Here is a 13,907-nt window from a genome sequence, read left to right on the forward strand (position 1 = left end):
GGCCAGCTGAGAGATATAATCTCTGCAGCGTGTCCTGGGTCTGCCCCGGGGCCTCCTCCCAGTGGGACATGCCCGGAACACCTCACCCAGGAGGCATCCTTGTCAGATGCCGAACCACCTCAACTGGCTCCTTTCGATGTGAAGGAGCAGCGGCTCTACTCTGAGCCCCTGTTGTGGTGAAACACAGGAAATACAGGATCAGTCTCCTGCCCTTCTTCAGCCACTTTGGCCAAGCTATCTCAAAGTACGTTAAAGTAGAAAGTACAGATATTTGTTTTAAAATGTCAGGAGTAAAAGTAGAAGTTGTCAAGAACTACTCAAGTAAAGTACAAATGCCTGAAAATTCTACTTAAGTACATTTCCCACCTCTGTAAGTTCCTCAAAATCTCTTGGTTGACCTCGTCACAGTGTTGCACACTGTCTTTCGCCTCCCTTGTGGCTAGATGTGCGACCCTACTAAGATGGAGGGGTGCTCTTTTGCCCACCCATGCTCAATGGTTGAGGGACCTTATGTACAGGGGTGCACATAAGTGGTCCGCAGGTGCGCGTGCACTGTCAAAATAAAACATACCTTAATGTACATAAGATTTCCTGGAGGAGACATTTGTTTAGAACTGGGGGGTCCAAACAGCTGCGTTCCTTCATCCCCAAACCTTGAAGTCAGAAGAGGTGGAGGTTCAATCTCACACGGTTGTTGGGCGATTGTCCCAGTCCCAGTTTTTCTGTTTGCCCTCGGCATCACCCGGACCTGCCGGTTAGTGTGTGATTTCCTAGCGTAGCTGTAATGGGAGATTACTGAGTGTCTTTGAGCAAAATGTTTCTCGAGGTTTAAGTTTAAGGTTGTTTCACCTTGCAGTGTTTCTCCTCTGCAGACCCTCTTGCAAACACGAGACTCTCTAAGACTGATCCGCAACTTGTAACACCACTCACTGATACTCACTTTTAGATGCATATGAATAAAAGAAGGAGTAATATAAAAGTGACATGCTGAATGCTGCCAGTCTAAATGAGAGCCGTTAACTTGCTTCTCTGTCCTCCTTCTCTGTCTGTGCGTCCAGAGAAGAAGAAGAGAAAGACAAGGGGCGACCACTTCAAGCAGCGTTTCAGGAATAACTTCACCACGCTGCTGGAGGAGGAGGTGAGTCAGACGCCCTTTCTCCTCTCTTTTGATTGGCTGAAAGATGGTCGTCAGCTGACCCACTGTCTCCTCTCCTTTGATTGGTAGAATCTCTCAGAGAAGCCAGAGCCTAACTACCTGTCAGCGGCGTCCCCGCCCTCCTCGCTACCTGCACGCCACTTCTGCTGCGTCTGCGGGTTCCCGTCGCACTACACCTGCACCACCTGTGGGGGGCGCTACTGCAGCACCAAGTGTCTGTGCACACACAGAGAGACGAGGTAAACACACCACATGTTTTTCAGAGATCTGGTTGCTCAGGTTAGATAGATGTTCAGCATCAGTTACCATGACGATGTACCAGGTCAGAAGTTTACCTCATGTCAGCGAGCTACTTCTCCAAAAAAGGGCCGCCTCTTGTGACTGGATGGACTAGATTTTGATGGTCTTGGTTCAGTTTTGGAGGGTTGCTGTAAGAACTGGAACCACTACAAGCAGAACGAGGACACCATCTCTAAGATATGGAGATTATCTGCAGGATCAGGCTCATTGAAAAGGGAGCTGCAGGTCTAAACAGACTTTAAACGCTCTTTGATGCGCTGTGATGTCACCGTCTGAAGAAACTGGAAAATCTCCTGACCAAAGTTCATGCTTCACAACATCTTTTTTCTCCTGTGTGTCTCTGCAGGTGTTTAAAGTGGACGCTCTAACTGCCACTGCCCTGGTGATGGAGGTGAGGGTTGCATATGGGATGCATGAAACTGCATCATAAAGAGAGTCTGAACCCTTTGTGCCTCTGCTGGCTGCTGTGAGAGCAGCTGGACAAAGACTGACATGTGCAGGTGGACAGGAGGCTTCTTGTGATGTCACAGCATTGCAGATTCACTCGGGAGATTTGGCTGCTTCAGTTTTTCTGTATATTTTTCTTTACTCTGTCAGTTCTTTGTTTACCTGTCATAACTTAGCTTGGGGTGCAAATGATGAGACATGCCCGGGTTTGTTGCATCATCATCATCTGAGTGGGCAGAATCAGATTAATTGTAAATATCTGTGTATCTTTAACTTTAATGTTTTCTTTATATTTCAATAAATCAGATCTGATTTCACACAGTCTCCTGATCCAGGACTGCATATATCAGCTACTCGATCTACAGCATCCATCTGCAGTCATGTTTCTGTCTCTACGAGCCGCTCGCATCACTTGAGTACAGGTCATTCCACATTATTTCATTAAACACCTCCCACCTGACCATCAAACATCTGCCTAAAAAAATTCCAGCAGAAAGTTTTAAACAACATTTCTTACAAACTCAAATTGATTAAACTTTGCTTCAGAGAATAAAGAGGCAGACTTAAAGTCAAAGATTAAATTCCATCTAAGCTGTTGTTTGTGTCAGACAGAATTTGATGCTGGTGTTGGTCTGATGGAAGAGTTCCAGTAACTCAGGACACCGGTCCTCGAGGCCTGGAGTTGCCCACCCCTGCAGTAACTTCTGGTTGTTCAGTGAGAGGAGCCAAAAAACACACGTTTACAATCCATTTCACTTTTATATGAGTCTGAAACAAAAGCTGCCAAACACCTGCAACACTTTATTTTCTGAGCTTCAAAAAAGGTATTTTGACCTGCAATAAACACCTGCACTCTGCTGTCACACTCACACATTCTTGGAGATAAAATATCTTAATTTCAGGAGCTGGTGCACGCCTTCAAACATGACCTTTCCAGTTCTTATCTATGTATATGATCCCTCAGTTCTAAAACCTGTTCGTTGTTGTTTTCCTGCCCCCCCCCCCCACTCTTTTCACTTCTTCACCTCTCATAAGTAAATGGGGATCTTGCCAGGCCCAGGAGCCGCCGCCAGTCCTCTCCGAGGCTTTCCCCAAATCACAAAAATACTGTCAAAACTAAAATGAGGATGTGGGCACACCTGAGTGAAATAAGTGGAAGATGAATGAAGCTCCACCCCCTCACGTCACTCATCTGAGAGAAACGAGGAATCGGGCTGTTCCACTTCTTTATTAAAGACAGACGCACAGACGATCAGACTGAGTTCAGAACAAACTAGCTTCCTTCTGTGAGTCAGCTACAGGAGAGAAAAGTGGAAAACTCCAACACTGCTGCTTCAAGCTGCTGAGGCTCCACACACTGAATGTGAGTTTGAGCAAAAACACGACTCAGTGAAGGTAGCAGAGGAGGGAGGGGAGCCAGGACTGACTGTACTTCCAGTCTGCTGTTTTCAGCTTCACTACAGACTTAATGGCTTTCAGATCAGAGGAGGATCTCTGCTGTCCGGCCTGTCAGGAGGTCTTCAGAGATCCTGTTCTTCTGTCATGTAGCCACAGCTTCTGTAAAGACTGTCTGAAGAGATGGTGGAGAGAAAGAACAACACTACTGTCCAGTTTGTAAGGAAATATCAGTGTATGAACCACCTTTAAACCTGGCTTTAAAAAAACCTGTGTGAGTTGTTCTTACAGGAGAAAGATCAGAGAGCTTCAGAGGCTCTCTGCTGTCTGAGAAACTCAAACTGTTCTGTCTGGACCATCAGCAGCCAGCGTGTCTCGTCTGCAGAGACTCAGAAAAACACACCAAGCACAGATTCAGACCCATCGATGAAGCTGCACAACAACACAAGAAGGAATTTAAGGAAACTCTGGAGGCCTTAAAGAAGAAGTTAAAGGTTTGTGAAGAAGTTCAAGTGAAGTTTGATCAAACAGCAGAACACATTAAGGTCCAGGCCCGGCACACAGGGAAGCAAATTAAGGAGCAGTTTAAGAAGCTTCACCAGTTTATAGCAGAGGAAGAGGAGGCCAGGCTGGCCGCACTGAGGGAGGAAGAGGAGCAGAAGAGAGGGATGATGAAGGAGAAGATGGAGGCTCTGGGCAGAGTGATAGCAGCTCGTTTAGACACAGAGCCATAGAAGAGGTTGAGAGCTGAAGGCGGCTCATTCCTGCACAACTACAAGGCTGCAGTGGAAAAAGTCCAGCACTGCCCCCTGCTGGATGATCCACAGCTGCCTTCAGGAGCTCTGATAGACTGAGCCAAACACCTGGGCAACCTGACCTTCAACATCTGGAACAACATGAAGGACATGTCTCCTACACTCCTCTCATTCTGGACCCTGCTCATCCAGACCTTATCCTGTCTGAAGATCTGAACAGTGAGAGAAGGAGAGAGGCAGCGGCTTCCTGATAATGCAGAGAGGTTTGATTGGTTCTATTCTGTCATGAGCTCTGAGGGCTTTAACTCAGGGACTCACAGCTGGGATGTCGAGGTTGGAGACAGTACAGGTTTGGTGTGGTAGAAGAGTTTCTATTTGATGTGTGTAAATGGAGATGATTTAGTTTGCTGGGATATGGACTGACATGTGTTGAATGCGAGGAGCAGATTGTTGTTGTCTTCTTGTCTGTTTATGAAAACAAATATAGTGTTGAAACAATGATTCATCCTCCACCACCCTGCTTGACAGTTGGCTTGTGTAGCTACCAACCGTGGGGTGAACAATGGCTTCTGCCTTGAATGGCCTTATAACCCTTCCCAGATTGATGTGCAGCAGCATTTGCTCCTCTGAGTTCATCGCTGATGTTTTTCTTCTTTTGAGTTGTGTTAACAAACATCTTAAAGCTTTAGACCTGCAAAACCTTCTGATTTTATAGACATGGTCAACACTAGCTGATGATAAGTCAATCTAGAGCATTTGCATTAAATTATTAGCAGCAAATAACTTCTTCTTACCCTTTTAATTCCTATGGAAACAGTAAGAGTATAGTTTTTCACATACTGCTTCTGCATTGTGACTCAACTTTTGCTAAATAAACATAGATGTAGTGCAATATGTGATAATCTGAGGTTGTATTTACTCATTTTACAACCACATCACTGATACGAACTCCTGAGCTGACTGTATGTTAACATGCGCCACAAATAAGGGTCATATTTGGATTTAGAACAATCACCGAGAAGCTTCCACTGAATGCTACTTTCCCCTGCATGACACTGAAATCATTAACACATACTAACCCTCCATACCCTGTAGGAAACTCACTTCCTTGGAATAACATTTCAACAGGGAAAGAGTTGAGAGCAAATGTCCTTCTCTTGAACCTTCTGTCAGTCAGACAAGTGTAGCTTGGGCTTTTGTTTGCACAGGATTAACAATGGAGACAAAAACGAGCTGAGGAAGCATAGAAACTGCAGAAAGGGCGTATGGCTCCTGTGTCAGTGAATCCAAACTACCTCTATGTTTAAACAAATCCAGTTACACAGCTCAAGAAAATATTACTCTAACGGAAGAAAAAGGCAGTAATTAATCAACAATATGTGTCTCGGTAGTACTAAAAAGCTATTATATCAAAACGTAAAGGAAAAACAGTCTGATGAGCTGAATGGTGAACTGAAACTGAAATAAAACGAAGCCTAACATTAGGAATACTGACTTTGTTGTAACGTCTGCTTTTTACAGCTTCAGTTCTTTTTTTCACTCAGTAGGTGGCAGCAAACTACAAACAATGGTTGCATTTTACACTCGTTCGTTTTCATTAGAGGCAGAACCCAGAAGCACATCCAGGTTTAGGTCTACTGCTTGGTGCTACACAGAAACAGGCTGAACAGACTGAAACTTACATGAATTTGGACAAATCGAAGTAAGAATGTCACTTCTGCTCTTCAGTTTTCTCAGAAATGGATTAAGCCTACACCTAAACCTAAACCTACGGATATGTTCACTGACTTTTTCTCTTAGTCTGGAAATACTTAGTCAGCCCATTACTCAATTCAATTGATTATCATGACCCTCACTAATAGTCACTCAATAAGTTAAGAGTAATGTGAAAAACCCATTAGCCAAAGTAGTAGAAATATTTGAACTTTTAGCAAATCCAGCAGGTTAATTAAGTGATCATATGTTCAAACGGCTTGTCCATTTTTAATATATCCCACATAGGAGACGAAGAGCAGTCATGGAGTTTTTGCTCCTCATGTTTTTTTAACAAGTCCAATAACCTGATAGATGTTTGCTGAACATTGTGGTTTACATCAGCACCTACATTAAAACATAAAAACCCTGTTTGGTGTGGGCTGCTCAATACCATGAAGCAAGACCTCTGAACATCTCAGTTTTTGCACACACACACACACACACACATACACAGTGTTTTATGTGCTGTCGTCTGTACCGTTGCCTAAAATAGAAAACAGTAACTGCAAAGTTGGGACTGAACAGTGTTACAGTTAAAGAGCTCCTTCAGTGACAGACTGCTGCATCCTACATGCATGAAGGAGCGTTTCCGCAGGCCCTTCCTCCCTGCAGCTGTCAGACTGTACAATCTGCTCCCAGCAATCATAGATGTTTACATCTACGCTGTAACTGCAATAATTTAGTCAACCGATTCGCACTACAACCTGGTTTGCCTCTTATCTGTAGTTAATTTAATAACTGTACAGTACTCTGTTTATAGTAATGTTACGGATTCAAATATTGGGGATGGATACAAGAGGAAAAACAAAAATAACAACACTGGTCCGGCCGGGTCAAGTCAAACGATGATTTAATGAACACACGCGTGGGAGAGGGACACCATACAGCAGACAGCATCAGATCTCCAAATGGTGGAGCATTGATCAAACTCTTATAGCCTCTAGTGGCCCCCACCTAATCATAAAAGCCTAAACATTCACATTTTTTCTCACACAGCGCCTAAGCTACGACCTTGGCTCCCTGTTTATCTGCTCCTGCTGAGATGGGGCAGTATGCTCTGTTCTCTTCTAACCAGACAGATAAGGCGATGACTTTCTGCAAACAGTATTTCTTATAACTCAGCAGTATAATGCATCATAAAACAATATCATTCATTCACAATAAATCAGCAGTCTAATGTAATGCAAATCAGTTTACCAAATTTAATAGTTATCACCTTCTAATTCAGGAGCATAATGCAAACTAAAACTACATAATAATTCACAATCTTTAATTGGGGGTCTAACATGGCATAAAATAATATTATAATCCAACAGTAACCATTGTCCTTGATGTAAATATGTAAGAAAAATTGTGTTTCTGTTCTGTTTTTGTATGCGTCTTTCTGGCTGCTGTTACAACCAAGTTTCACCTTGTGGGACAATTAAAGGATTATTCTATTCTTCTATTCTATAGCCAGCCATTCAGCTGACTCATTGGTGATTGTAATGATTGCAGGTTTCATTATAGAAGAATATCAAGGAGAAGACAGACGGCGGGGAGTCAGAAATCGGGGATGGAAATGCAAGATGTCGAGGACAACTTATGAGCCCAGGTGTCAGGTGTGAACAACAACAATAACTGGGCTGCATTTAGGTGTACAGATCACATGACCATCAAAAGAGCAGTGTAGGGGAGCTCACAAAGAGCTTTATGGACACAAACTGGGAGAGGTGGCACGCTCAGCTGACCAGTAGAATACCACACTAGACTTTCCTCCGGGAGGGTTGAGGACCCTGTTGTGGGTGCGAGGCTTGGGTCCCAGATGAGGCTCGTGGTTCTTCAGCGAAGTGTCATCAGGAAATGAGGAAGGCGTGGGCTCAGGCTCCGAGACAGCAGCCGCAGTGGCAGCGGGTGGCTCTTCCTTGACTGGTGCATCGGCTGGGGGTGTTTCTTCTTTCGCCTCAGGCTGGCTGGCTTTGGCTTCAGGAGCTTGAGGAACTGAAGCAAACACGCTGACATGTGATATCAAATTGGACACAGCCACCGTGACCTCACCCCCTGGTTATTGCACTCGGTGTTGTGTGTAGTGTGATGGACACCACCATGTTGATTTTTTTGGATCCAGAAGTGATCATAATTAGACAAGAGCATGGAGTACCAATTTATCATCTAAAGCCAGAAAGCTTGAGTTTATGCAAGACACCACAAGCCCTACCATTTTCAAGTCCCGTTCACTAACTAACAGAGGAGGGTTAAATCACATATTTGTTATATTTAAGATTAAAGTGGAACTAATAAGCGTTTTTAAAAAATAAAAAAAGTTTCTTCCCGCAGTTTCTTCTGTCCCGTCTGTCAGCGCAGAACAACTCACAAAGCAGCAGCTCGGGGATGACGTCACATATGAGTCCTCTGTAGGAAAACCCGGACATTTTTATCAATCTCGAAAAGAGGACGCTTGGTCACCCTAATATATGTTTATATCAATAAAACTGAATTGAATGCAGTACGTGCAGAGCTGTGCTACAGAGCAGAGGTTTAGTGAGATATCCTGAGGGTTAACCTATAAATACAAACAACAGTATTCAGAAAACAACAAACATTGCATATATTTTTTTTTATCATAACTCTGGTTTTAAGTGGCCTATCAACACAATTTAAAAACCGGTATAAAGTCCTGTCCTGCTCACATCTCCAGTGGTTTTACACTGTGTCATTAATGTGGTTTCACGCAGAGGTGGGTCGAGTATCCATAAGTTGTACTCAAGTAAGAGTAGCATTACTTTAAAATATTATTACTCAAGTAAAAGGTAAGAGTAGTCGTCAAAAAAGTTACTCAAGTAAAAGTAAAAAAGTACTTGGCGAAAAGACTACTCAAGTAGTGAGTAACTGTTTGAAATTTCCAATTTTTCAAATAAATGCTATCAGACAAACAAAAATAAATAAATATACAATTTTTAGTATTTTCAACAGATATGTAAAAACATCAACAAAATAAGGCACAACAATTCTAATTTCCAGATTTCAGTTTTTCACAACAAAGCTTTTTTCACCAATACCTACAGTAAATAATATAAATATATAAACAGTGCAAACAATTTCCAGTGACAAGATATGCTGTAAACTTTATATCTTTATATTCATTTTTGCTCCAAATGGCACAGCAGCCTCAGAGAAAACATTAGAACGAGGCATCTTCAACATATATTCATACAAGGCCATAAATTGTATGGGTGTGTATTTTTTTTTTTTTTCATATTTAGCAAAAATGTGCCATTTCTTCACTCAGTGAGGTGATGGTTAAGCTTCAGCAGCAGTTTGCTCTCAAGGTTCTTTCTGTGAAGCTGTAACTGTTTAGCAGTGAACAGGAGTCCTGCATGACTGAGAAGTCCTTCACAAGCTCCAGATGCAGGAAGAGCTGTATTGACTTTGATCGACAGCTTCTTGATGTGAGGAAAGCCATGCAATAGATCCATACCTCCAGTGAATGGACATGAAAGGTACCTCTCCAGCTCCCCTGGTTCTGGCTTTCCTGACCCCATGGATCCATCATCTTCGTCAGCTAGGCTGCTGTTTGTGCTGGCCTCATCCAGCTCTGCGTCTAGGTGATGTCTGATGAAGTGGAGACCTGTGTAAAGATGTATGGTTTTCAAAAGAATTAGGTCTGGTCATTATAGTGCTATATACACTACCAAGCTGCAGATATATGTTTGGAGCTAGCCTCCAAAAGCTGGGTATACACTGTGCGATTTTTGGCCCATTTTGAGGCGATTTTTCAGTTGTGCAACTGTTTTGGGGATCGGCCCGTGTCTTGCCTTAATCGTGTGTGCATCGTGTAGTATACATTGGGTAACGAGCAGTTAACACCTCACGACCAGCTCCCAATCATCAATTGTATGGTTCAAGGTCTTTCACTCTAGATTTTAGGAGCAGAATAACGCGACTGGAAAAAAAAAAATCGTACAGTGTTTGCCCAGCTTAATACAGACTGTTTAAACTAAACAAGCTGCTGTTTCACATAATAAACCCTTTCACCGCAGTATTGCCTTCTGTTTTAACAGTTAAAGCAGTAGAGATGAGCTGTTTGCATGTGCGTGAAACTAGCTTGTTTAACCAGGCTAGCTGTTAGCTTATAGCTCACGCTAGCTAACCAGCGAGCAGTTAAAAGGACAGCCGAAGCTGCACAAAACACCCACAAACTTGTCTCACTACAACGTAGCGCCGAAAATATGACTCACAGCTCGACATAGCTGCTGTAACATAAGACTGACATCCAGCTAACCACAGCTAAAAAGATATTTAGAGAAAACTTACCGTTTCCTCAGGTTACACGAGTTGAGTTGTTTCACGCTGAAAAGACATACTGAAGACATAGCTGTTCTTTTGTACTGCTTTTAAGCGAAACATTTTTAGTATATGAGGCCAAGGCTGTTCATCCTCTTCAGCTGTAGCGTAGACAATTGGCTCTGCCATGTTTTCACGTGTTTCTTCTTTCCGCGTGTCCAAACGCCAGAGTTTCAAAATGGTCATGTGACTGCATAACCACAGCCGATTGGCAAAAAAGTTACCGGAAACTCCACTGGCGGTATGTTATCTAATGTGTTAAACTAAGATTTTTTTAAAAAAGTAAGGAGTCGAATTTTGCAAATGTAGCGGAGTAAAAGTACCGTTTCTTCTTCACAAACGTACTCAAGTAAAAGTAAAAAGTATCGTGCAAAAAAGGTACTTTAAAAGTACATTTTTCCCCAAAACCGTACTCAAGTAAATGTAACGGAGTAAATGGCACTACCCACCTCTGGTTTCACGCCACATCAGCCACGCCGCTTTGCTAGCTAAAACACCGGTGTCGGCACATAAGGACGCTGTCATAGCCTGTCAACGACGTTAAATAGTTGTGCATCACAGGCTGGAGCAGCCAGTCACCGGTCACTACTGACTCACACTGCAAAACAGAATAAATTATTAACGTATTTATTTTAATTTCAATTCAGGTTAGATTTTTTTGTGCACAACGCAGATTTTCTGTGTGCGGAGACCGTTGTTGTTCGAATGTGTTGTTTAAAAAAAAAAAAAAAAAAAAAAAAAAAAAAAAAAAAAACCAATGCAAGAAAGCGATTACGTCACAGAACGTGGTGACGTTTAATGACATTACATCACAGAACGGAGGTGTCATAGTGACAGTCCTTTCATCCTTTGATGTTCAAAAGTCCTTAAATAGACCACGAACGTGTCAAACTGAATTGATTAAGCTATCGTTTTGTTGGAGTGATACAGCACATAAAAAGCAGAAATGAGCTCAAAACCTAAGAAAGACCGAGATGTTAATTTCTCTAAAACAATGGTTAACAAAAGTGAAAAAGAAAAAGAAACATATGCCAGATTGTTCGACCAAAGACTGCATCCAATGATTGATCAAGTTGAAAAGCTTAAAACAGAGCTTGAATACTTCAAAAAACAGCATACAGTCCATAAGAAACAGATCGAGGATCTAACAAAAGGAAAAAATGAACTTTGGCAGAATAATAAGATGCTGGGTTTGGTCTTGGAAGAAAGGACAAATATCTCAGAGAGGTTAAACTCGATAAAAGGTGACCACGAAGCTCACATAAAGTTCCGCGCAGAGATGGAGAAAACTCTGGCTGAACATAAACAAAAGAATGATGAAGAAGTCAAAGTCCTGCAAGAACTGCTCAAAGCAGAAAAAGAAATGGTGGCACGTCAGGAATTTCACAACAAACAAATTGTTGAATTTTTACTAAAACGCCACAAAGAGGAAAAAAATAAGATGCAGCAATTTTACGATGAAAAGACTAAAAAACTCGAAGACAAAGCTAATGCTGCAGAAACAAAGTTAGTAAAGGTCATTGAAATGTATGATAACCAAATAGAAAATCTTAAGAAAAGAGTAAAAATTAGTACAGGTGTGACCGTCAATGCAGTTAAAGAACGCGAGGAGGAACATCAATCCGCGCAGTTTTGGATTGAGGGTCTTTTGACACAAAATACAAAGTTACAGGATGACAATGAATTAATGGATAAAAATGTGAAAGCGTTAACAGACGAGAAAGATCAAATGGGCAAAGTAATAGACGACCAAAAGGCCCAGAATATGGAGATGAACCGCAAATGTCAGAGAAATATTAGGGCTCTGGCCTTGGAAAAGAAAATGAAGGCTATGGTCGAAGATGAAGTTGATTCTTTGAAAAACAAAAATGAAGACCTAAATAGGGACCTAAGCACAGAGAAGGAAAAACACAGAAAGACAGCAGTGGACAGATATAAAGTAATAACGAAACACAATCAGGCACTGGCTGAAAAGGAGGCGCTCGAAGTGAAACTGCGCTCCACAGTAAAGCAACGGGACAAATTTATAACCAAAGTGAATTGTCTGGAGAAGAAAGAGCGCCACTTCAAAGAGGAATTCTACAAGTGCGTTTTGTCCTTTCAAAAGGCATTTCCACATGCAGTTCACTTCAGAGAAAAAGAAAAGGTGGAATTTAGGGATATGTTCCTCAACTTGAAAAAGAAATACGTAGACGGTGTGGAAGGCATCCCCTTTGTTGGAACAACGAAGGAGGTTCTTGAAAACCAGCTGAACTGTCTACGTACCAGATGCAAGGCTCAAGATGCAGCTTTACTAGATAAAACACGGGAGCTGAAATCATTTGAAAGGAAGTACAAGGATATGGTAAAGTCTTCCGAATATGCTTTATTCAAACAAAGACAGGAGCTCATTGGACCAGTGAACCAGATTATCCAAAAGGCTGGCAATGAAGAAAAAGAGATAGGTCATCTAAAATCTAGAGTGAAAGACCTTGAACTCGAGCTCAAATTAGAAAAACAGAAAGGACAAAAGCTCGCATCATTGATCCATAGAAGCACGATGGGGAGATGTTATGAGGAGACTCCGACTCCGTCTCAGATTGATCCTCGTCCACTTCCAGGGAAATCTACATTTATTCAGGTACGTCCAAAACACTCTGGCAGAAGTGCAGGTATGGCTTCCGCAGTGTATCTCCCTGTAGAGTCTCCATCAACACCACCTTTCCTCAATTCTGATGGTGGATTAGCACCAGTTGATTGAATTTTTAGCAGTTAATTTTTAACAAACGGGTATTGACGCATTTAATAATTTCATCAAAAATAATCTAACAGGCCAGGGGTGGCCAACTCCAGGCCTCGAGAGCCGGTGTCCTGCAGGCTTTAGATAACATCCTGGATCAACACACCTGAATCAAATGATCAGTTCATTACCAGAGGCCTGGTAATGAACTGATCATTTAGTCATGTAAATCAGCTGTGTTGGATCAAGGACGCATCTAAAACCTGCAGGACAGCGGCTCTCAAGGCCTGGAGTTGGCCACCCCTGTAATAGGCCATTAGAAGTATACTTCATCTTGTCTCCCTATATCATGGGTGGGCAATCTCAGTCCACGAGGGCCGGTGTCCCTGCAGATTTTAGATCTCACCTTGGGTCAACACACCTGAATCACATGATTAGTTCGTTACCAGGCCTCTGGAGAACTTCAGGACATGTTGAGGAGCTATTTTAGCCATTTAAATCAGCTGTGTTGGTTCGAGGACACATCTAAAACCTGCAGGGACACCGGCCCTCTTGGACTGAGATTGCCCACCCACCCCCAACCGGTCGCAGCAGATGGCCGCCCCTTCTTGAGCCTGGTTCTGCTGGAGGTTTCTTCCTAAAGGGAGTTTTTCCTCCCCACTGTCGCCCAGTGCTTGCTCAAAGGGGATCATTGGATTGTTGGGGTTTTCTGGCTTTTACTGTAGTGTTTTCACCTTACAGTATAAAGCAGCTTGAGGAGACTGTTGTTTTGCCATGATGCAATATAGTATTAAATATTACTGAATTTTAAATACATCTATTATAGCATCAAAGTAAAACAAACAAAAAAAAAGTATACTTCAATGAAATTAATCAAAATGTCTAATCTGGCAAAATAAGAAAAGAAAAAAGGTTTCACCTTTAAATAAAAATCCAAATCACAAACACATTCTGATTTTTGTTGTGTGTTGTTTTGTTTTGTTTTTTCCTTTTGTGTTGTCAAGTATAAAATTTTTGCACTCTGTCATGGTCTCGGTGTCTGCCCGGCCGGCTCCGC

General features: G+C 42.3%; 2 protein-coding genes across 2 annotated transcripts; both read left to right on the forward strand.

Moving 5' to 3' along the window:
* The first annotated feature begins 1,006 nt into the window (after nt 1-1,006).
* LOC148102896 (zinc finger HIT domain-containing protein 1-like) lies at nt 1,007-2,220 on the forward strand. The gene is made up of 3 exons (XM_087840403.1): nt 1,007-1,138; nt 1,226-1,395; nt 1,803-2,220. The coding sequence occupies exons 1-3, from the start codon at nt 1,007-1,009 to the stop codon at nt 1,822-1,824; spliced, it is 324 nt and encodes a 107-aa protein (XP_087696529.1). The 3' UTR covers nt 1,825-2,220.
* Nucleotides 2,221-10,854: 8,634 nt separating this feature from the next.
* Nucleotides 10,855-13,799, forward strand: LOC148102897 (uncharacterized). The gene has a single exon (XM_087839640.1). It carries the CDS (start codon nt 11,078-11,080, stop codon nt 12,869-12,871), a length of 1,794 nt encoding a protein of 597 aa, XP_087695766.1. The 5' UTR covers nt 10,855-11,077; the 3' UTR covers nt 12,872-13,799.
* The last annotated feature ends 108 nt before the right edge of the window (nt 13,800-13,907 follow it).

This window comes from Neolamprologus brichardi, chromosome 4 (assembly GCF_056152115.1).
Source record: "Neolamprologus brichardi isolate AB-2024 chromosome 4, ASM5615211v1, whole genome shotgun sequence".
NCBI classification, from domain to species: Eukaryota; Metazoa; Chordata; class Actinopteri; order Cichliformes; family Cichlidae; genus Neolamprologus; species Neolamprologus brichardi.